General features: G+C 42.6%; 1 protein-coding gene across 2 annotated transcripts in view; it reads left to right on the top strand.

The window, feature by feature from the left end:
* Positions 1-24,392, top strand: part of XPO5 (exportin 5) — a 43,328-nt gene that overhangs the window by 15,288 nt on the left and 3,648 nt on the right. For both annotated transcript variants that reach the window (XM_065911910.1, XM_065911909.1), the window contains exons 12-27: positions 629-719; positions 2,274-2,402; positions 3,902-4,020; positions 4,977-5,132; positions 6,485-6,526; positions 6,860-6,949; positions 9,798-9,997; positions 10,620-10,719; positions 11,855-12,036; positions 18,438-18,538; positions 20,291-20,387; positions 21,028-21,164; positions 21,696-21,793; positions 22,598-22,644; positions 23,398-23,495; positions 24,114-24,176. In XM_065911910.1, the coding sequence (XP_065767982.1) occupies positions 629-719; positions 2,274-2,402; positions 3,902-4,020; positions 4,977-5,132; positions 6,485-6,526; positions 6,860-6,949; positions 9,798-9,997; positions 10,620-10,719; positions 11,855-12,036; positions 18,438-18,538; positions 20,291-20,387; positions 21,028-21,164; positions 21,696-21,793; positions 22,598-22,644; positions 23,398-23,495; positions 24,114-24,176 (1,750 nt within the window). The remainder of the gene's footprint in view (positions 1-628; positions 720-2,273; positions 2,403-3,901; positions 4,021-4,976; positions 5,133-6,484; positions 6,527-6,859; positions 6,950-9,797; positions 9,998-10,619; positions 10,720-11,854; positions 12,037-18,437; positions 18,539-20,290; positions 20,388-21,027; positions 21,165-21,695; positions 21,794-22,597; positions 22,645-23,397; positions 23,496-24,113; positions 24,177-24,392) is intronic.

The raw sequence follows: 24,392 nt of genomic DNA, 5'->3' as shown, positions 1-24,392 counted from the left end.
AACGTGAATGAGAAGAAAGGGAGAGTGGAAGCAGGTTGCTCACTACCTCAGTCGGGAGTTGCTTATGAGCACTCAGGGGTCTCCTCATGGCTCTTGGCAGCTGACAAATACTCATTCTTGACTTATAAACTCAGAGAATGGGACCCATTCAAGGATTCTCTTATTTCCTCGGGGGATTCAGGAAGCACACTGTGTTCTGGATCTCTGCCGTCATGGTCTTGGGTACTTTTTGAATGAAACATACAAAGTCCCATGCTTATTCCCAGGGTTTAACATTTAAGAAGACAAATAGACTCAGTTCTACTTTTTGTTTGCTGTATTAGCACTTTATTTCGCGACATCTTTATACTCAAAGACCTTAAACGTGATTTCAGAATTTAATTTTCCATGAGGAACTTGGAAGACAGTATCAAATAAAAATGTTCTCTTTCTGCAACTCCCAGGACTATTCCAACTGGGAGGAAATTGTGGACTTAGTGTAGACCAGAAGCAGTTATTTCTCATAAAACCCTTACCTCATGTAAACCCTTAGCTCTTCTTAAATGAAAGGTCTCTGAGCTCCTGAAATTGAAGACTCTTTCGGTGGGTCCATTTTCATTCCGTCCCCCAATTACCTTTCTCTTTCCAGATGGGTTTTCCTTCTAAAACTGACAGCCCTAGCTGTGAATACTCTCGATTTGATTTTGATAGCGATGAGGACTTCAATGCTTTCTTCAACTGTGAGTGAACTGGCCTGAAATTTCTCCCAGCAGTCTTGGCGTGGCACCTAGCGCTGAGTCATGGTGCATGAGCTGGGGTTCTGTATTTTAGAGCCCCAAGCCTGGATGTTGTCATTGTTGTCTAGTCACCAGGTCGTATGTCTGACTCTTTGGCGACCACGTGGACTGTAGCCCGCCAGGCTTCTCTGTCCATGGGATTTCCCAGGCAAGAATACTGGAGTGGGTTGCCATTTCCTTCTCCAAGGGATCTTCCCGACCCAGGGATCGAACCCACATCTCCTGCTTGGCAGGTGGATTCTTTAGCGCTTCGCCACCTGGGAAGTCCCCCCTCCCCAAGTGTGGACAGCAGTCTGTTTAATTTCCACTTGCACATTGCAGAGGGCGCTGGGATTGCACTCATTCCAAGCTTGGTGTTCGCTCTTAAAACACCCACATGCACACTGCCTTTGGACATTGATGTTGAGAGATGGTAACCATATGTAAAGCACTTTGATTTTTTAAATATATTAGAATTAAATACCATGTTACTTTGTAGGTCTTTTTTTCTAAAAAAGAGAAGAAAAGCTCACGATTCCTAATTCTCTTCTAGGTTTTCTATAGCTTGGTTCCACACCCCCTCCCCCCACCTTTTTTCAATAACAACTTTTCTGAGATAATTTATTTATCATACAGTTCACTTGTTTATAGTATACAATGCAGTGGAGATTCTTTGGTGTATTTTCAGAGTTTTACAACCACAGTCCATGTTAAGACGTTTTTTGATCTCACGAAACCCTGTAACCATTAGCAGTCATCTCCCAACCCTCTTATCCCTCTGGAAAAACACTGATTTACTTTTCTTTGTTTAACCTATTCTGAATATCTGATATAAATGGAATCAAACAGTGTATTGTCTTGATAACTGCTGTCTTTCTCTTAGTGTAATATTTTAACAATTAATCTATGTTGTAATGTTTATCAGTACTTTTATCATTTAATATTTATCATGTAATGACAAACTTTTATCATGTAATGTTTATCATTTCTTTTATTGCCAATAATATTTCATTGTATGAATATACCACATTTTATTCATCCATTGATAGGTTGATAGATCCTTGAGTTGTTTTCACTTCTTGGCTTTAAGAAACATGTTGTAACATTTGTGTACAAGTTTTTAAATTAATGTATACTTTTACTTTTCTAGGGTATATGCCTAGGAAGGGAATTACTAGATCATATGGTAATTCCATATTTAATGTTTTGAGGAATTGCCAGACCATTTTCTTCAGCAGCCATACCATTTTACATCTGTACTAACTTGATCTTTTAATTCTAACAGAAAGGGGAGTTTCTGTTTGGTTTGCTACTTAGAGGATTTAGCTGGTGTGACAGCTTAAAATTTGTTTTGGAAAATTTCTAGATTTGTTAACAAAGCTTTAGTGAACATCTGTTAGATTCTTTCTTCAAAACAAAATCTTTTTGAATATTTTTCTCTTGGGGTGGATAAATGAATAAATATTGCCTAAGTATCTACGTTACGCTGATCCTTGATTCATGTCTTTCTCTTGGCAGCCTCTCGGGCCCAACAAGGAGAGGTAATAAGGTTAGCATGTCGTTTGGATCCCAAGACTAGCTTTCAGATGGCTGGGGAGTGGCTAAAGTATCAGCTCTCAACTTCTATTGACCCTGGCTCCATGAACTGTAAGACTTTTTTTGTTTTTTCCCCCCTGAACAATAGTGAAGTATTTTATCAAAACTGTGCATAGAAATAAACCTCTGAGCCCCATATCAATCAATACATTATGATAGTAGTGTTCAGAAATAGCTTTGCTCACTGCCCACTTCCATCCTAGAGAATGAGCCTTTTCATTGAAAAAAACAGGCAGAGAAGACAGATGCAATGCCAGATTTTAATTCTGTTTTAATTAGGGTAAAACCATGACTCTATCAGTTTTACCTTCATTTTTCTTTTCTAACAGAGTCAACCAGTTGTTTCTTGATTATTTTACTATTTCACTTCAGGCACCATCTTAATAAATTACATGTCTCAACCTAACTTTCTAAAGCTTTTCAACCAAGTTCTTGCATAGCATTTCTCTTAAACTGGAAAAGAATGGCTTATTATATTCAGCAGGAGCAGTGCAGAGGTTACCCATATTGCTCAACTCCCCTCCAAGTCTTTGGGAAATGTCACTTTTTGTAAAATCAAAATAAGCCCCCTCTACCCAAAAGCGTAGGCCAGGTAAATTCTCTGTATCTTCTGTCTGTCATCTTATGAATGCATGCGGCGGGTGAGAGGATTTTAAGGGAAGGGTTTAAGTCACTGCTTCGGAAAAGCTCCACACTATGATCAGTTAGCAAGTACACTAGTTGCTTGACATTCATGGGACATTCAGTTTTGTGCATTCACAATTTATTCTGAAGGTCCCTGGTATCTATTAGTAGCTTGAATATTCATGGAGGCCCGAATAGGTTGTGTACCAAGATGAAGCTAGTAAACGTGAGCACTCTACAGTAGCAAGAAAAGTATTTTCTGATCCCTTTGGCCTGTGCCTTGCTGTTGGAGTGATGTGCTTCGATGATACTTGGGAATTTGGAGGGTGGCACCATTATCTGCACACAGCCCTTGGAGTTGTCATGAGACTGCTGGATGTGAAGCAGCATTTTGTGTCTTTATATCAGTTCCTTGTTGGAGGGATGCTTTATGGTCTTAGATATCTTTATTTAGATTCCCATGGACAGATTATAAAGGGGAAGGAAGGGGAAATTAACATTTCTCAATTGTCTAATTGGTCAGGCACTGGTTTTGATGATTATATGTGTATTCTCATTCAGTAGTCCAACTGGTTTTGCAGACAAGGCTCAGAGAGGTAAATCCAGATAGCTCACTTTTAGAGGTGGAGGCAGGATAAGGACCCCTTTCTGCTTCTTATCGTTTTCTCTTCCCTGGCTGAGCAGGGTTAGACTATCCTGTTCCTTCAACTGTGACGTGACCTAGTGGTTTCTGAGGCCCCCCTGGCCTGGTGTCTTCTGCGATCCTGTAGTGCGTGCGTGCGTGCGTGTATGTGTGTTTACTTACAATCCTGTTCTCCCACAGCTGGACCTGGAGAAAGCAGCCTCTGCTTGTGCTTGTGTGTGTGTGTGTGTGTGTGTGTGTGTGTGTGTGTGTGTGTGTTACTTACAATCCTGTTCTCCCACAGCTGGACCTGGAGAAAGCAGCCTCTGCTCCATATTCTCACCATCATTTGTGCAGTGGGAAGCCATGACCTTTTTTTTGGAAAGTGTGATCAACCAGATGTTTCGAACGCTGGACAAAGAAGTAAGTGCTTGTTTCCCAAGCTGGTCTCATGATAATTTTGATCTTTTTAAAGTTGGTAGGGAGATAGGAAAATATGTGAATGTGTATCTCACAGAAGAAGAAACTGAGATTCAGAGAAGGTGAATAACATATTCAAGGTCAAATAGTTTAAAAACAGCAGAGTTGGAACCCCCAGGTAAGTCTCTCTGACTCTTAAGCCCTGCAGGGTTTAGTATTTGTTTTTACGTAATAAGATGAGCCTGATAGTACAGTGAACCACCAGCAGATAACAATTACAGGGAGGACAGTGATAGAAACCTTGAATCGGAAAATCTGGAGAGATAATTACCATTAGGATTTATGGTAATTACCATTTCAGTTTATGGCAGATCGGCCAAAACATTCATGATGGCTGATCTGCGTCCTTCTCTGCTAAGTAATCTGATTAAGTAGATCTTGCATTTCTATACTTCATGTCACCTATCACCCATCTCTTATAATGTTAAAGGTAATTATGTAATTATCTGGATAACAACATATACGGTATTAACTATGTTAATTAGATTAAAATAATTGGATCAGTTGTTTGAGGGGTAATCATCTTAGTGCATTCTAGGTTAGTTGTCTAAAGAATCTGAGTCTCTTAACGATAAGTGAAATTTATTGCTTTTTCACATAAATGGCATATTAACAAATTAGATGTTAGGAATGTTGACTTCATCTGCTTTTATATCACTTCAGTTAGAAATGATGGCATTCTGAGTTTGTTCAGTTTCCAGTAGTAGGTGATGCTGCAGCCCTAATAATGGCAGCATCATTTATGAAAATTTTAATAACATGGTATAATGCTTAGATTGTTTTAATGGTTAAGAAGCAGTATATAAAAACCATATTTGGTGGCCATAATTATAGTGTGAAGGAAATGTAACAGAAGCAGTTTCAGTTCTTGCAACCTCCTTTTAATGTCTGCATCACAGGAAATTCCTGTTAATGATGGAGTAGAGCTATTGCAAATGGTTCTGAACTTTGACACCAAGGATCCCCTCATCCTGTCCTGTGTCCTCACTAACGTCTCAGCACTGTTTCCATTTGTCACCTACCGACCAGAGTTCCTGCCCCAGGTCTTCTCTAAGGTAAACTCCCCCTCCTTTGTAAACTTTATTTTGGCATTTCTAAGCTCATTATTTTTTGTAACTGTTTGTATAAATATATGAGATAAGCTAATAAACAGTTGTTTATTCAATTATCAAATGTTTACCCTGTCCTTACGGTGGAGCAGGAACCATGCTAGGAGGAAAGCCTTGTCCATAAAGCACTTCTCTGTTTGGAGAGAAAACGCACATAGACAGGTGTCGTACCTCCGTGGCATCGCAGTTAGTAGACGTATACACTGAGGAATGGAAAAGAGTACCTGAAGGAGGAGGTGTCAGCGTGTACTGGCAGGTTGGGGGGAGCTTTGTAAGAGGAAAGTTTCCAGGGTCCAGTTTAGGTGATTAGTGACAGTTGGAGTCCCACCTGAGTGAGAGTACTGGACCAGGAGGAGGGTAGGAGTCAGGAAAAGAAGGGATGAGCTCTGTTTTGAAGGACTAGGTTTGAAGTATACATACAGTTTCTAGGTGGAGATGTGTCACAGGAATCGGCTATTTGAGATTAAGTCTAGACTCAGAAAATTGATGAGATTAAATTAAGGCATAGCTGTGATAGAAATGCCAACAGTATAGACAGCGTGTGTGTGCTTAGTCAGTTGTGTCTGACTCTTTGCGACCCCATGGACTGCAGCCCGCCAGGCTCCTCTGTCCATGGGGATTCTCCAGGCAAGAATGTTGGAGTGGGTTGCCGTGCCCTCCTCCACAGCGGAGACGAAGGCCTTAGCAAAGATGTATGTGGAGTTGGACATGAGCTTAAGCAGAGAATCCTGGTGATCACCAGCATTGAGGGAGAAGCCCTCAAAGAAGAAGAACGGAATGACCAGAGAGAAAATGTGTTACCAAGTCCAGGAGAACTTTAGACTTCAAAACAGACTCATTTGTTGCTACGGAAATTCTCTAAGAATTGGAAAATGTCCATTGAGTTCCTCGATCAGACCTTTGTTAGCGTATTACTCCATTACAGTGACTAGGGCAGTAGTTCCACCACACTGGTTTAAGTGGGAAGTTGTGAAATGGAATCAGGGAGAGTAGACCACTCAACTTTTAATGAAAAGTGCAGCGATGTTACCCTGGCTGAGTGTTTGGGTGATGGCCTAGATTGTTCAGGGGTTCTGTGAACTTTTTATTTGTAAAATGTTTGATGGTAAAATTACGGCTATCGAGCCTCTTCCAGTTATCTGAGGAAGGGAACACCTGAAACTTTGTAAAGCCAGTTGAAAACCCTTTTGCTACCTTATTACTCACACTTTGGGGATTTTGTTGAAAATTTTACAACTATTATTTTAAAATACTTTATGCATTTGGTACTGATGAATGACCTTTTTTCTTTCCCTTAGCTGTTTTCATCTGTCACTTTTGAAATTGTTGAAGAAAGTAAGGTAAGACCATTCATTCAACCCCAAATTATAACTTCTTAAGAACAAAAATGTAAATACCCAACACTTAGTCTAGCTTTTTTCTGTAAACAAAAAGGGTTAATAAAGGCAGAAGACAGATAGTCATATAATGTGGTGTTGGGCACTAAAGACACTCTAGGGCAGGCAGTAAACATGTGGGTTCATTCATGGTAGGTATAAATGTCACTTCATTATGCTCCTGTAGCTATGAAAGTTGTGTTTGCCTCTCTCTGAAGGAGATACTTACATGATTCTCTGCAGCATCTGTAAATTATATTCAAAGTGGCTCTAAGTTGATTGGATATCTCTTCCCAGGCTCCCAGGACCCGGGCGGTGAGGAATGTGAGGAGACACGCATGTTCCTCCATCATCAAGATGTGTCGTGACTACCCCCAGCTCGTGCTGGTAAGTAAGCTTGACTCTGGTCAAGGAGCCACTGAGACATGCCCAGTTTGCGTACATTTCCCTGTAAATCCAACCCTAATTATACCTCACATAAGAGGAAAACTAGAAACTTTAGCTTTGCTAGAAAAAGTATTAGTATACGTGTTCTGGAGTTGGTGTCTTCTTCCTCATGCTCATGGTGGTAGTGATGTTTAGTCACTGAGTTGTATCCAGTGCTTTGCGACCGTGTGGACTATAGCCCTCCAGGGTCCTCTATCCGTTGGATTTCCCAGGCAAGAATACTGGAGTGGGTTGCTATTTCCTTCTCCAGGGCATCTTCCCGACCCAGGGATTGATCCCGCGTCTACTGCATGGCAGGCAGATTCTTTACCACTGCACCACCTAGGAGGCCCCCTCTCCTCCTTAGTGGAGTTTAATATGCAAACATGTTATCTCAAAAGGAATAGTTCTCTTCCATATGGGGGTGTCCCTGTTGGTACACCTCTTTACTGTACTATGTGATGTTCTTAACCATCACTGCTAAGTAATATGCAAGTCTTGAGAGAAGCCAGGTACAAACCCTAACCTTTTTTGGAGGGTTTCTCTGAGAAGTTTAGCACTACTTCAGATAACAATTAACCAAATATTTCTTCTCTGAATACACAGTAGTTATGTCTGTCTGTCTCTTTCTTTCCCTCTCCCCCGACTTTTTTATTTGCTCTATGTACTTATAAAGTATATTAATATGTATATATATATAAAACAAACTGATCCTCGTCCATAGTTCAGTCGCTCAGTTGTGTCTGATTCCTTATGACCCCAGGCACGCTAGGCCTCCCTGTCCATCACCAACTCCCGGAGCTTGCTCAAACTCATGTCCATTGAGTCGGCGATGCTATCCAACCATCTCATCCTTTGTCGTCCCCTTCTCCTCCTGCCCTCCATCTTTCCCAGCATCAGGGTCTTTTCAGATGAGTCAGCTCTCCGCGTCAGGTGGCCAAAGTATTGGAGTTTCAGCTTCAACATCAGTCCTTCCAATGAACTGATTTCCTCTAGGATGGACTGGTTGGATCTCCTTGCAGTCCGAGGGACTCTCAGGAATCTTCGCCAACACAACCGTTCAAAAGCATCAATTCTTCAGTGCTCAGCTTTCTTTATAGTCCAACTCTCACATCCATACATGACTACTGGAAAACCATTGCCTTGACTAGATGGACCTTTGTTGGCAAAGTAATGTCTCTGCTTTTTAATATGCTCTCTAGGTTGGTCATAACTTTCCTTCCAAGGAGTAAGCATCTTTTAATTTCATGGCTGCAGTCACCATCTGCAGTGATTTTGGAGCCCAAAAAAATAAAGTGTCTCACTGTTTCCCTATCCATTTGCCATGAAATGATGGGGAATGCCACGGCATTAGTTCAGATGCTATGATCTTAGTTTTCTGAATGTTGAGCTTTAAGCCAACTTTTTCACTCTCCTATTTCACTTTCATCAAGAGGCTCTTTAGTTCTTCACTTTCTGCCATAAGGATGGTGTCATCTGCATATCTGAGGTTATTGATATTTCTCCCGGCAATCTTGATTCCAGCTTGTGCTTCATCCAGCCCAGCATTTCTCATGATGTACTCTACATATAAGTTAAATAAGCAGGGTGACAATATACAGCCTTGATGTACTCCTTTTCCTATTTGAAACCCGTCTGTTGTTCCATGTCCAGTTCTAACTTGCTTTCTGACCTATATACAGGTTTCTCAAGAGGCAGATCAGGTGGTTTGGTATTCCCATCTTTTTCAGAATTTTCCACAGTTTATTGTGATCCACACAGTCAAAGGCTTTGACATAGTCAATAAAGCAGAAATAGATGTTTTTCTGGAACTCTGTTGCTTTTTTGATGATCCAGGGGATGTTGGCAATTTGATCTCTGTTTCCTCTGCCTTTTCTAAAACCAGCTTGAACATCTGGAAGTTCACAGTTCACGTATTGCTGAAGCCTGGCTTGGAGAATTTTGAGCATTACTTTTACTAGCATGTGAGATGAGTGCAGTTGTGCGGTAGTTTGAGCATTCTTTGGCATTGCCTTTCTTTGGGATTGGAGTGAAAACTGACCTTTTCCAGTCCTGTGGCCACTGCTGAGTCTTCCAATTTTGCTGACATATTGAGTGCAGCACTTGCACAGCATCATCTTTTAGGATATGAAATAGCTCAACTAGAATTCCATCACCTCCACTAGCTTTGTTTGTAATGATGCTTCCTAAGGCCCACTTGCCCTCACATTCCAGCATGTCTGGCTCTAGGTGAGTGATCACACCACCGTGATTATTTGGGTCGTGAAGATCTTTTTTGTATAGTTCTTCTGTGTATTCTTTCCACTTCTTCTTAATATCTTCTTCTGTTAGGTCCATACCACTTCTGTCCTTTATTGAGCCCATCTTTGCGTGAAATGTTCCCTTGATATCTCTAATTTTCTTGAGATCTCGAGTCTTTCCCATTGTTTTCCTCTGTTTCTTTGCATTGATCGCTGAGGAAGGCTTTCTTATCTCTCCTTGCTATTCTTTGGAACTCTGCATTCGAATGAGCATATTTTTCCTTTTGTTTGTCCCATAAAGATACTATAAAAGTTAATATAGAAAAAAATAAAAAACAGATGGTTTTCATAGTTACAGACGAGGACAGCACGGTTCCCCAAATACTCAAGCCTAAATTGCCTTGCCTGTTCAGGCAAAAGAGCGTTGTAATTAAGTTCTCAAGTGACAGTCTTATTGGCCTGACTATTCTGGGAATGTCTTCGTCCTCATTTTACCTTCTTTGAGTGACCCACGCTCCCTGAAAATCAGATCTTCACCACCTCTGGGTTTTTCTCTCTGTGATATACAGCCCAGTTTTGACATGCTATACAACCATGTGAAGCAGCTGCTCTCCAACGAGCTGCTCCTGACACAGATGGAGAAGTGTGCCCTCATGGAAGCCCTGGTTCTCATCAGCAACCAGTTTAAGAACTACGAGCGTCAGAAGGTGTTCCTTGAGGAGCTGATGGCCCCCGTAGCCGGCATCTGGCTTTCTGAAAACATGCACAGGTAGAGGAGAACCTTTGTTCTTGACCTTCACTGCATTTGAGCACCCAAGCTCTTCCAAGAGCTGTGCCTGGGGTCAGGGCATAAGGATATGGAGGTGTCATGGCAGCAGTACGCGTCAGTGTGTCAGTGGTTTGTTTATTCTCATTGCTCTCAGTGATGCCTGAAGGTGTCTAAAGGCATTCTTGGAGTGAAGTGCTGAAAATACCACCTTGCTCTGCAGAGGCAGAGGAACAGAGAAGAAATGAATAAAGATGGCTAGGGTAGGGCAGGAGGCCACAGAGTGAGGTCTGCTGTGGCGTCAGGCTTCAGCCCCAGCACCTGTGAAGAAGTGGGAATAGCTGGTGGGGGCCATGCACGTAGGAGCTGCACAGATACGCCTCTGTGCCCACATAGCATTTTCAAGTTTGCATCCTCTTTGCTTCCTAAAGTGTCTCCAGTAACATTTAGAAGGGGGAAGAGAAGTTTAATAAACCCTCATGACAGCTGACAATGAATATGATTAAACTCATCACTGTAACAACTGCTCTTTGGGGTTCAAGTAATACAGCTTATTATCTCTTGAGGAAGTAACCGTCCTTGGTTAAAATCATGGTGTGACTTGTCTTTCCCCTGCCAACCGTAGAGTGCTCTCAGATGTTGATGCTTTTATTGCCTATGTGGGTGCCGATCGGAAAAACTGTGACCCGGGCCTGGAGGATCCCTGTGGCTTAAACCGAGCACGAGTAAGTAAGCTTCTCCTGGGAATGGGAAGGTGTGTTGGCCTTGGATAGAAGTAGGGTATTGTCACTCATCCAGGTTTGTGGAGATTTTTTTGTATACGAGTGAAAAATCTGGGACCCTCCACTTCCCTGAGCGTCTCCTTCCTTTTCTTTGGTCTTGAATTCTTGAGTTAGTTCTCACAGCAGAGCTGGCGGTCTTTTTATGAAGCGTTATTTTGATTTTAAGGATATCTAAGTAGCTCAGAGGGCTAAAGGTGTAATGAGGAAGCAGGTCAGAACTGGGTCAGCGGGTGGGCTCTCCCTGCCTTTGCTCTCTGGCATGTGAAGTCCTGGCTTTCCCAGGTGGTACAGTGGTACAGAATCCACCTACCAATGCAGGAGACACAAGTTCAGTCCTTGGGTCGGGAAGATCTCTTGGAGAAGGAAATGGAAACCCATTCCAGTATTGTTGCCTGAAAAGTTTTGTGAACAGAGAAGCCTCGCGGACTATAGTCCATGGGGCTGCAAAGAATTGGACATGACTGAGCACAAGAACACAACACAGCATAAAGTCCTAAATGGTGGCCTGACTTGGCAAACGTGAGATTTTCCAGTTCTTTGCTATTCAAATGAGCATTGTTCCTGGCTCCATTATGGCAAAAAGTCTTATTAGTTAACCTGGCAAGTTGTCAGTTGGTCGAAAGTACTGAGTGAGGATTAAGGCAAACCTATGAAGGCCTAATCTGGAGGATGCAAGACCAACTCAAAACCAATATGAAATGTTGTTAGAGTAAACACAGTTTTGACGCATGTCCAGTCTACTACCATTCCACCCTGAATGTGCCCAGTCTCATCTGAAGCATGTCCAAGCCACCTTTGATTGGGTCCTGCAGGAGGGTCACCACAGCCTCTAGGACATCCTCGTGAAAGGGACGCTTCTGGAACCTACCACTGGTCTTGAAGATGGCATTGAATAGGTCCCATTTGTACTTGACCTTAAAGAAAGAAACAAGAATGGCAGGGGGTTGGGGTGTGGGGAGCGTCTTTTCCTTCTCTCCAACTTTTGTATCACTTTCACCATAATCTTGCAAAGATCTAATAGCACTGTGGTCTTTTCTTCCCTTTTTATGTTTACTTCTCATGTTCTATTTTTCTATAGATGAGCTTTTGTGTTTATAGCATCCTGGGTGTTATGAAACGAACTTGCTGGCCCACTGACCTAGAAGAGGCCAAAGCTGGGGGATTTGTGGTGGCTTATACACCCACTGGGAACCCTGTATTCCGTAACCCCTGCACAGAACAGATCCTGAAACTTCTTGACAATTTGCTTGCCCTTATAAGGTGAGTCAGACTGAGGGTTTTTCTCTGTTGTATTTAAGACTTTTTACCTGACAAATCTCCAAAGCTTATTTTGTTTATATTTCTTCAGACCATTTGGTGGTAAATGAGATATTAGGTCTTGATTCATTCTAGAAGGGCTCTCCCTTGTCTAAATCCTGCATTCCAAGTGAACACATCCGTGGGTACTAATCTCAAACTGGCTTTTCTCATTTTGAGCACCCCCTGAGTTCTTTTACTTCTTTAAACTTCATTCCCTACTAAGTTTTCTTTAGTCTAAAATGTTGCCACTAAGGGAATTGTTCATTGGGAGCAGGCAGTTTCTTGTGGTGGTGCTTTTCTGGGTTAGATGTTCAAATGAGCTCATCTGGATTTACTAGTAGTGACTGCTCTCAAATGAATCAAACACAGCAAAGGAAGCCACGGCACCTCTTCCACGGCAGGGTCCTAGGTTTCTATTTCTCAAAGCTGAGTCCTCAGACCAGCAGCATCAGCAGTCACCTGAGAGCTTAGTTAAAATGTAGAATTAGGGCTTCACCCCAGACACACTAAATCTAGACTTATTGATTACTCTATATATATTTGATGATCCAGGAATAGATAGTCTCTGCAGTGCAAGAGAGCTTCTGGAGAGCAGCACTTCTTACTGACCAAAGCAAAATTTGATTGCTTTTTTACATCTTACAGTGTTTCTGAGTTCAGGTGAGAGCTCTATTCCACTGCATTTTGGCCTCTTACCCTGTGGTGTAAGACCACAGTCGCAGCTGGGCAGACAAATTATTCATGTCTCAGGGATGCTCTGCTGGCAACAGAATCCAAGGTTTTAAGTTAATGTTGACCACATTGGAGGGCTGGAGTGTCTGAATAAGAAGTATGGCTTGCATGTTGAGAGGGTAGTAGAATATTTAGTCAAGGAAAGGTTTTTTAGCATGTGTATGTTTCTAAGACCAGAAGGATCTTCGGTAGCTTAGAGAAATAAGAAAGTGATGAAGTCAGGCGGCAAGAGACTCACTGACTTTTTAGGCCTGTGACCAGAGTCCCTGTGGTAGGAACCTAGACCTGAAAACAGGGTGCACCGAGGCTCGGGCAAGGAGACAAGACAGTTGTCAGAAAGTTCAATGCTTTTTTGGAAAATCCCAAAGTCAGTCAAAAGGTATTTTGAAAAATGTTGAGTGTAGTTACGAAGTAGTTAGATTCCTTGAGAAGTGTGCAGCTGGAGCTGTTAAAAGTTTTGCCTTACTTTTGTGATAAATTTTACCTTGAAGTATAATGTTAAGGATACAGATACACATAAGAAAAGGACATGACTTGTGAGTGCAGGCAGATGGATTTTGACAAAGTGGACACCTCTGTGCCATGAGCACCTACATCACTGAACAGCCTTCCCCAATGCCTCTCCGTCCTTACCTGCCCCTCAAGGGTGACCACTGATCTGACTTCTAACTAACACTTTATCTGGTTTTGGGAGCTTTAATAAATGGAGTCGGAAGCATGCAGTCTTCTGTGTCTTGGCTTCTCTTGCTCAGTATTAATGTTTGTGGGGGCATCCGTGTTACTGCATGTAGTTGTGGCTTGTTCGTTTTCGTGGCTGGTATGGTATTCCATTGTGTGAGTATGCTCTAACTCATTTATCCACTTAGTGTTGATGGACTTTTTGGCAGTTTCCAGCATTTTTTTTTTTTTAATTACAAAGAGTGCTACTATTAATGTTCTTCTTAAAAATGTCTTTTTGTGTTGGGTAGGAATAGAATCCTACATATAGGAATGGAGTTCCTGGTTTATAAGGTGTGTGTATTTTCAGCTTTCATGGAGTGAATGAAATAGTTTTCAAAAGTTGTACTAGTTTATATTTCTGCCAGTTTATGTGTTAAGTCTTTGTTATAAAATTCCTGTTTTAATTCCTCATCAACTGATAATCAAAGGTTGATTGTGCAGATTAGAGCTGCACTGTCTAGTGGCAACTGAGCACTTAAAATGTGGCTTGTCTGAATTGAGATAAACTGTAGGTGTGCAATACACAGCACATTTCAAAAATTTAGTACAAAAAGAATTGAAAATACCTCATTAATTTTTATATTGCTAACTGAAATATTGATCTTTTTATGTGTCAGGTTAAATAACAATTTAATTAGTTTAACCTATTTCTTTTCACTTTTCAAGTTTGGCTGGCTAGAAAATTTTAAATGGCTTACGTGGCTTACATTTTATTTCCAACGGACGGTGTTGTTCTTAGTGGGTTGGATGGAAGACAGATGTGGGGGATAGAATTCTCTGGTTCTCAAAAGGTTCATTATCATTCGCTATTAGAATAACAACTTTTCTGATAAACTTGAAGTTCTTTACGTTGTTTCCATATATCTGTGATGTTTTATTGTAATCTTTGTATGTGGGAAACCTTGGTTAGCCTAGTGATTATACTTTTTTGTTTGTTTGATATATGTATATATTTTGAAATGTTACCACAGTAGATTTAGTTACCATCATCACCTCTCGTCATTACACATTTTTTCCCCCCTCTGTGATCTCTTTTTTAAGATCTCTCTTTCAAACACATAATACAGTATTGTTAACTGTAGTCACTATGTTGTATATATTACCTCTCCAGAAGATATATTTTTAATGGAAGTTTGTACCTCTGACCACCTTCACCCATTTTCCCCACCCCCATCTCCTTCATCTGGCAGCCATCAAACTGGTTCTGTTTCTATGAGTTTGGATTTTTTATTCCATATGTAAGATCATACTGTATTTGTCTTTCAGTGTCTGATGTATTTCATGTACATAATGCCTTCAAGGTCCATCATGTTACAGAGAGCAAGACTTTCTCCTCTATTGTGGCTGAATAATATATACCTGTGTGTATGATGGTTACATTTCTTAGCTGATGATAATAAGAATAGTTCAGATAAGTACAGATCATACACAACTTCAAACTTTTATTACTTGCTTGTCTTTTTCTTTGCCAAGCAATAACTAGTTCCTCTTAATAATGCTCTAACTTGCAGGTGTATCAGGAAAGGTGATAATTTAGAAATCTGAATATTACTAGGGCTTGTCGGATACCCTGCTTATGACTCCTTGATCTGGAGTCAGAGATACCAGAGCAATATGTACTGAGTCCTTCCACTGCATTTAAGTTAGAAGTGCAGTCACCATGTTGCCACATCCTTAGTGAGAAGTCGTTCAACTTAAAAAAATATAACAGCATAGTATACCATATTAATAGAAAAAGGGGGCAACCCAGTTGATCATCTTAATTGACACAGAAAAGGCATTTGACAAAATCCACCACCCTCTCATGATAAATCCAACACCCTCTCAACAGTGTTGTTTTGCAACAGCAAACTAGGACTAGAAGGAAACTTTTTCAACATGAAGATGATTTTTTTTTCCCAATTATTTTTATTAGTTGGAGGCTAATTACTTTACAGTATTGTAGTGGTTTTTGCCATACATTGACATGAATCAGCCATGGATTTACATGTGTTCCTCATCCTGAACCCCCCTCCCACCTCCCTCCCCATCCCATCCCTCTGGGTCATCCCAGTGCACCAGCCCTGAGCACTTGTCTCATGCATCCAACCTGGACTGGCAATCTGTTTCACGAAAATGATTTTTACAAAAAATCCATAGCTTACATTAATACTCTGGTGAAAGATATAGAGCTTTTCCCCTGTCATCAGGAACATGAGAAAGATGTCCACTTTCACCACTGTTGTTTAACATTGTGTACTAGAAGTCCCATACACAGCAATTAGATAAGAAATAGAAATAAAGGTGTCCAAATTAGAAAAGAAGCAAAACTATCTGCACAAATGATGATCCTCCCATTTCATGGAAGATCCCGCCAAAAAAACACCAAAAAAAAAACAAAACAAAACAAAAACTACTACTGCTAATAAATAAATTCAGCAAAATTATAGAATACAAGATCAACATACAAAAATCAGTTGTGTTTTTATACACCAGCAATGAATGATCCCCAAAGGAAATTAAGAACGTAATTACATTTGTAATAGCATTCAGAAGAATAAAGTATCTAGGAATCAATTTAACCAAGGGATATGAAAGGCATATTCTGAAAACTAAAAACCATTCCTGGAATTAAAGATGACCTAAAGGGAAAGGCATCCTGTACTCATGAATTGAAAGACTCAAGTTCATTAAGATGAAATGTTACCCAAAGCAATCTGAATGTTGAATGCAATCCCTATTGAAATTCCAACAGTGGGAATTCCCTGGCAGTCCAGTGGTCAGGAGTGCACCCCTTCTACTGCAGGGGGCACAGGTTTGATCTCTGGTCAGGGAAATAAGGTCCCCCAGGCTGAGTGGCAAACAAACAAATTTCCAACACTGTTTTGTTTTACAAAAAGCTGATCCTCAGATTCATATGAAATTGCAAGGAGCCCCCAAAAGCCAAAAGTGTCCAACTGACTCTTTGCGATGCTATGGACTGTAGCCCGCCAGGTTCCCCTGTCCATGGGATTTTCCGGGCAAGAATACTGGAGTGGGTTGTCATTTCCTCCTCCAGGGGATCTTCCCAAAACAGAGCTTTAACCCGCATCTCCTGCTTGGCAGGCCTGTTCTTTACCATTGAGCCACCTAAGAAGCCCACTGAGAAGGGTAGCCATTTAGAAACAGATAATCTCATCAAAATGCACAAAAGGCTTGAATAGACATGTCTCTAAAGAAGATATACAAATGGCCAATATGGCCATGAAAAAATGCTGAGCGTCTTTAGTCATTAAGGAAATGTAAATCAAAACTAAAGTAAAGAAACCTCACACCCATTAGGATGGCAGCTATCCAAAAATCAGAAAATAAGTGTTAGGAAGGATGTGGAGAAATTGGGACCCTTATACACTGTTGGTAGGAATGTAAAATAGTACAGCTGCTGTGGAAAGCAGCTTGGCAGTTCCTCAGAAATTAAAAACAGTGGGGATCCCTGGTGGTCTGCTGGTTAGGACTCTGCTTCCACTGCAGGGGGCCCAGTTTCAATCCCTGATCAGAGAACTAAGACCCTGCAGTGCGGCACCCCCCAAAAAAAAACTAATTCAACAATTAAAAATTGAAAACAGATTTACCATATTAAGCAGCAATTCCAGCTCAAGGTATGTACTCAAAAGAATTTAAATTGGGTCTTAAAGAACTATTTATACAACCATGTTCATAGCAGCATCACTAGCAATAGCTATATAAAACGTGGAACCAACCAGAGTGTTCTCAGTGGGTGAGTAGATAAGCAAAATGTGATCTATACAACAGAATATCATTCAGCCTTAAGAAGGAGGGAGTTTTTGCAACATGCTACAATATGGGTAAACCTTGACTTTATGCTAAGTGGAATAAGCCAGTCACAGAAACGCAGTTTAAAGGAGTGTAGTGATGAATGCACATGATTAGGTTGTTTTAAAAATTATTGCAGGTTTTCAAAAAATAAGCGTGGTCTAAAATAATCATATCCATCTTTTTAAAAGTTATCTATTTATTTATCTATTTGGCTGTGTTGGGTCCTAGTCGCAGCATGTAGAATCTCGGTTGCGGCGCACAGACTCTAGTTATGCTCAGACTTAGTTGCTCCATCACATACAGGATTAGTTCCCCAACCAGGGATCGAACCCGAGTCCCCTGCAATGCACAACAGATTCCTAATCACTGGACCACCAGGGAAGTCCTTCAGTGTTCATCTTAAATATTTAATCTGCCTGGTCCATTTTATATTCTAGAATTTTCTGTACATTTGATTTTTTATAATTAACCTTTAAAAGAAAAATAGGTGGCTGTGCCCTCTGGCTGTCGTGTTCAGGGGTGCCATTGCTGTGGAAGACAGACAGATCGGGTCCGTACTCTAACAAAGCTGATAACTGTTGAGGTGAGTCATTTTTGGTGAGGAAGAAATGATCACGTTAGGAATTGTAGATGTGCCCCTAGGAGGCTAAACAGCTGTCAGAACATTGTTGGGTCCACCCTGCTGGGTCAGAGACAGAATACCCTAAAGGGGGGTATGTCACTGCCTGCTGTCTGTCCCTGCCTGTGTTCCCGCATCGCAGTGCCTCTGACGTCTCATCCTTAGTCACCGGCAGGCAGAAAGCAGAGTGCCCAGGCACTGGCTCAGACTTGGAAGAACTTTGCTTTCCAGCTTTAGACTGAGATGTTGTCCAGCTCTCTCAGAATTCGGTTCTTGTTGTTGATTGCTGTTAGGTGTTGTATACCATACAAATAAACTTAATAGCTTCAAGTCTAACCCCTTCTCCAGGGAAACGTTTAAATTCTCTTGCCAAGAATAGTGCTGACAGGAAGATGTCTGTGTGGAAATGCAATATCATTGAATTATAAGGTGAAGTCCACTCTTTCCTTCTACAACAGGCTAAGAAAGTTCACACAGCATTCTTATCTCTTTTCAGAACTCACAATACATTATACGCACCAGAAATGCTAGCCAAAATGGCAGAACCTTTCACGAGGGCTCTGGATATGCTTGAAGTGGAAAAATCTGCTATTTTAGGTAAGGAATCTAACGTTTTTTTTTCCTGAGGTTCACCTTGTCCCTAATGCAGCTTCATTGTGCCTGGCGTCCCTTTCTCCTCGCCTGGCAGTAGCTTGACCACTAGTTTGTTCAGAAATGCACATATGGAATTCCTGCAGGCTTTCTGGAAACAAGTACATTCACTTCATTATCTTAACATGCAGAGAAGGTCTCCAGAAGCATACACACCCCACATTAACCCCTCCTCCGCTTTATCTACCAGCTGGTGTTACATGTTAGAGCGTTTAGATTGTAAATAAACCATGGTTTTTTTTACTTGAAGGATATTAGCTTACTTCCCTGTCTTTTGTATGGGAGGCAGGGGGAAGGGAGAAAGTAATCAAACAATTAAGCTTAAATAGCTTTAATCAGTAAAATATTATATTTATTATTAAATTTTTAAAGGAATAGTTTCTAAGTCAAGTTTCTCAGGTTTTGCCTTTATCAGAACATTGCTTTAACTCGTATTTCCCATTAGCAAATAACTTTACAATCATAATCGTGATACATGCTGTGTAGGAAAGTGACTGGGAAAGAGGGTTTATTGGAAGACCCAACCCAGTCGTGGAGAGGAGTCACAAGATTGCCTCTGAGTGGAGACTTAGGATGCACAGGAACCAATCAGACTGGGGGGCAAAAGGAGATGCTGAGCATTCTAAGCAGACAGGAGTGGCAGATGCCAGGTCCCCAGGCATGAGGCAGAGAGCTCAATATATCCACGGAAGAGGAGGCGACTCGGTGTGGCTGGAGCACGGAGAGCAGGGTGGTCGGTTAGAAGTTGGAACTGGGGACAACAGAGTTGTCTAAACTGTGTGCTGATCTCTGAAAGTTCAGGCTGGCACTCCATCACAGCCCCCACAGTGTTTCCTGCCCCGGCTATCACCCCTGCCTGGGCCTGGCCATGATTAAGCAGTCCAGTGAGCATGCCTCAGCTGTGACTTAATGACAAGAAGACTGTCGGTATCCCTTTCCAGGGTCCATCTATCTTAACCTAAATGATCCTGGGCCATTTCTTTTGGCACCACTACTTAAGCTCCCTGTTTCAGACACCAGTAAAGATAGAACATCCAAGAAATGTCTTACTGTTAGTATAAAAAGTAGGTTTTTCTTCACCACCTAGTCCTCTTCCATCCCCCTTCAGTTATGCAAATTAAGCCAGGAACTCGTGCTGTAGAAATGTATGACCAACCAAAACATAGTAGAATGGGTAAGCAGTTCCTCTGGCAGCTGCCAACCAGAAGCAAGGCCGGAAACAAAATTGTCTCTGATTAGAAGTACAGATCTTCAACGGCAGCTGTTATACTGATATAAATGGGCTTCATTTTGATCTGCTATACATCTCGGCCATTTGCATAAAATTTTGCTTGAAAAAGAGATTCTATGACTTAAAAGGGAAGGGGTACATTCCCAGTGCTTTATGGAGAGATCATTTGGCGCTGTCATTGTGTGCTTCGGTACAAGTTCCATCTGGAGAAACCCAGGAGAAAGTTGGAGTCCTCAGACCTGGACACTTAAATGGCTTTCACCTTTTCCTGCAAAGGCAGTGTAGCAGTCCCTTCAGGGAATCTATTAGCGTCTCCTGTTGGTAGAAGGCTTGGTTAGCTGCTTTGCATTTATCGCACCCCACCCCACCCCCTACTCCCCAAACCACCTCTGCCTGCGGGAGAGTGCTGGTAGGTTGAGAGCCCTCGGCAGTGGAACAGCAGGTTCCCGACCCATCTTTGTCTGTAGGATTACCTCAGCCTCTCCTGGAACTGAATGACTCTCCTGTCTACAAAACGGTCTTGGAAAGAATGCAGCGTTTCTTCTGCACCCTCTATGAAAACTGGTAAGGAACCAGTGCTGCCTTTTCATGTTCTTCTCCTAGACATGCACTGTATAGGAATGGCCTTGGGGTTTACATCTGGTCCAGCGTTCTAGTGTACAGGTAATATGAGGACAGAATTTGATGATTCTAGTGTCAAATCAAAATGAACAGGCTGATTTTCTCCTTTTTCTTTTTTTTTAATTGTCACATGTGCCTTTAATCCTAGCCATTACTTGATATTTTAATGCCCACCTTGTCTATTTCCAGTGCATATAATGATGAGATCAGAGTAGAAGATACAGTGATGGGGATGCATGTTCTCAGACCCCTCACTACTCATAGCCCACTTTCCATGCGACACTAGAAGGTGGCGGCCATGTTTGGTGGCCTGGGGTCCTGGTTGTGGCATCAGGGGCGGGGGGCAACTGACTCTGCTGTCAACAAGTTTCCTTAAAAGTGGTGGGGGCTAGTATTTTCACTTCTGATAGAAGATTAAGTCCACATCTTCAAAGGATGCTGATAAACTGAAGTTCTCTTAAGGAAATACAGTGAATTGCTTTTCTAGCTGAGACGTCTTCTCGTAGACAAGAGATTCCCAGGGGAGTCAGGGATGGTGGTGACAGATCATGGATTTGATGTTGTCCATAATTTTCCCTTGCAGTTTCCATATTCTCGGGAAGGCAGGCCCTTCCATGCAGCAGGACTTCTACACTGTGGAGCACCTGGCCACCCAGCTCCTCAGCTCTGCCTTCGTCAACTTGAACAATATTCCTGACTACCGACTCAGACCCATGCTTCATATCCTTTCGAAACTCCCTGGAAAACCCCCAAAGGGCCAGAAGGTTAAGACAGGAACAGTTCACAGGCATTAGAGGAGGCAGAGCTGAGCTGCATGAAACAGATGGAGTCATTTCTATTCAGTATACAGTAACCACATTAGAAAGACAAGAAGATTGAAGTAAACAGCAGGGAGAACCTGAAAGCAGTTCAGGGGGTCCTGAAAGCTCTTCCTCCTTAGGGATAGATATCTTTACCCTCCCATTGCTTGGAGAGATGGGAGATGAAACTTTTATCCCTTTTCTTTTTTTTTTTTTTTTAATCCCTTTTCTGTACTGGGTCAGGTGCCTCTCTTTGAAGACACACTCATACTGCATTCTCACTCGGATTCTTTGTTTTCATTTGTCTGTTTTGGGGAGTGTCCTTCCCTGAAGTTACAATATAAGGAGTGGTGAAGGAGAGCTTATTGTAGTTCCAGCCTCACAGGGGAGAGGTGCTTTAGAGCAACAGGGTGTCGCTTGTATGCTAAGGCTCCTTAACCTGCTGCGGCATGGGTCTTTGTGAAGCCTCTGGTGCTCTTCTGTCCCCCGGAGCACTATGAAGCCCTGGTGTCTCCCATCCTTGGACCTCTTTTCACCTACCTCCACGTGGTAAGAGATCAGTCAGGAAAGGATAGCACAGAGACCTTAGAGCTGGTGACCTCTTGTGAGTCTCACAAGCTAAGAGCTCCCAGAAGTGTTGTCTCCTTGCCCTGCCAGGACAGCTGCACATCCGCCCCACCCTACCCCCCACCCCGACCCTGCCCTGGATAGAGCAGCTCACCCAAGAACTAAACTGGTTCCATTGCCCACCAAGCACATGCGGTCTGAGGTTCTGCTCCTGTCCTGTTAACTGAGGAGAGGTGGTCAGCGGAGTGCTCCTCCGGGGTTCTGTTTCCCCAGCTCTGGAATTAAGCAGGGAGACCAGCTGGGCAGAGAATACGGTGTGTCCAGAAGAGACTCAGGAATTCTAAAATGCTCTTGATCCTTGCCAAGCAAAGAAATGTTTGCTATGCTGCCCTCGACTTGGGTTTGGGAGAGGATGTTGTTCTGTTGCTGAGTCATGTCTAACACTCTTCAACCCCATGGACTGTAGCCCGCCAGGCTCCTCTGTCCGTGGGATTTTCCAGGCAAGAATACTGGAGTGGGCTGCCATTTCCTTCTCCAGGGGATCTTCCCAGACCAGGGATCAAATCCATGTTTCCTGCATTGTCAGGTGGATTCTTTACCACTGAGCCACCGTGGGAGAGGTTACAGAAACCATATCTGGTTTTTTAACCTTGTGGGATTTCTTAAGGCTCTTCAATTGTTACCTGGACTCATCCTCAGCTAATTCTAACCACAAAGTGGCCCTTAGATATTATCTTTTCCAGCCTTCCCCCCAGTGTAGCGCTTATTTCTGTTTTGTTTTCCCAGAGGCTTTCCCAAAAATGGCAAGTCATCAACCAGAGGAGCCTGCTTTGGTAAGGGAGTGTCTCTTCTCCTTGATAGATGAGCTTGCAGCCAGGTTTGGGATGAGAGAAGGCAGCCGTAGGGTAGGAAGGATTCTACCATCCCAGGTCTAGAAGAGTAGTGGGTTATAGTCATGTTCAGCCTAAATGGTAGAAGAAAGGATTCTACCATCCCAGGGCTAGAAGAGTGGTGGGTTTTAGTCATTCTCAGCCGAAATAGTAGATGGCCTTTCCGTGACAGGCAAACTTGGCTCAAGCTTTCGTTGGGGGTACCTTCAGCTGCCTTAGGTGAATGCTGAGACATCCTTACCACTTAGGATTTTGATCTAGTCCCCTCGAGCCAACTAGATAGTCACAAGTATTATAACAATGCCCCTCCGTGATCACTGCTGCTGCATACAGGCTTTCTGCAGTTGTGGAGAGCAGGGGTCACCCTTTGTTACGGTGCCTGGGCTTCTCATTGCAGTGGCTTCTCTTGTGGAGCATGGGCTCTAGGGTGTGTAGGCTCAGTAGTTGTGACACATGGGCTTAGCTGCCCTGTGGCATGTGGGATCTTCCCGGACCAGGGAGCGAACCCGTGTCCCCTGGGTTGGCAGGTGGATTCTTAACCATTGGACCACCAGGTAAGTCCACTGCTGCCCATTCCTAATATCTGAGTGGATTGTAGACCAGGGAAGTCAGGAGAAGGAAGTGGGCACAGAGGGCCTGGCTAGGGTCACTGCCTCTTTTGCATTCCCTTGAGACTTGGTCCCTGGTTTTTTGCAGTGGAGAAGATGAGACAACAGATGAAAACCCAGAGTCTCAAGAGATGCTGGAGGAACAACTGGTGAGGATGTTAACCCGAGAAGTCATGGACCTGATCAGTAAGTGGCATGGGAACCAGGGGTAGAAGACAAGCCTTTTTCTGGAAAAACATCTGGTCACTCACCTAACATGTTTGCAGCAACACTGACAGACTGATAAGAAATAATGAACTAAACAGAAACTAGGTAACCCTTAAGTCAACTTAAAGACACGTTATGAAGTGTGAACTGAATTGTAGTTGTTCATACTAAGGCCAGTACATGAAGAAGTGGTTCACATAGTAGGAGGAGTTTGAATTAATGGTAGGAGTAACTTCCTAGCTTTGTCAAACGGGAAAACTTTTAATTCTTGGACATGCAGGTGATTATATTTCTGTTTTATTTTTTGGTTAGTTCATTTGTTTGACATCCAGAGTAGACCAGTTATAACTATGAGACCTCCACTCCGAGTCAGTTACTCTTAGGTCATTCTGTAATTTCCGTCCAGTTGATTGAACTTGAAGAGGGACCAGAACACGGTCTGGTCAAATGCTTCGGTTTCTAAAAGCCAACTTTTTGCCTGGACGGTCCTCTGCCTTCCCCCGTCCTCGCCTGCCCAGAGACAGTGTGGGACCCACTGGCCTGAGATGGCTGTTGTCTCGTGATAATCAGCCCAGTAACGCTGCTTTCTTGCTTTAGCCGTGTGCTGTGTTTCAAAGAAAGGTGCTGACCATACTGCTGCTCCCCCTGCAGATGGAGATGGTAAGTGAGGCTCTTGCAGCCCTTGGAGGTCAGCCGTTAAGCTCCTACTCCTAAATATCATTATTTCTGTAACCAGGGCAGTTCCCATAGAAACCATGTCCCTGCAGGCTAGTGGGGAGGAGACTTTGTACAGGTGCATGTAGCTTTCCCCTGTACTGGCCCCCTTGCTGTGCTCTCCCAGCACCATCCCCCCGCAGAGCCTCTGCACTTGGTGAT

Source organism: Muntiacus reevesi, chromosome 20 (genome assembly GCF_963930625.1).
Source record: "Muntiacus reevesi chromosome 20, mMunRee1.1, whole genome shotgun sequence".
Lineage (NCBI taxonomy): Eukaryota > Metazoa > Chordata > Mammalia > Artiodactyla > Cervidae > Muntiacus > Muntiacus reevesi.
This window is presented reverse-complemented; position numbering and strand designations above follow the sequence as displayed.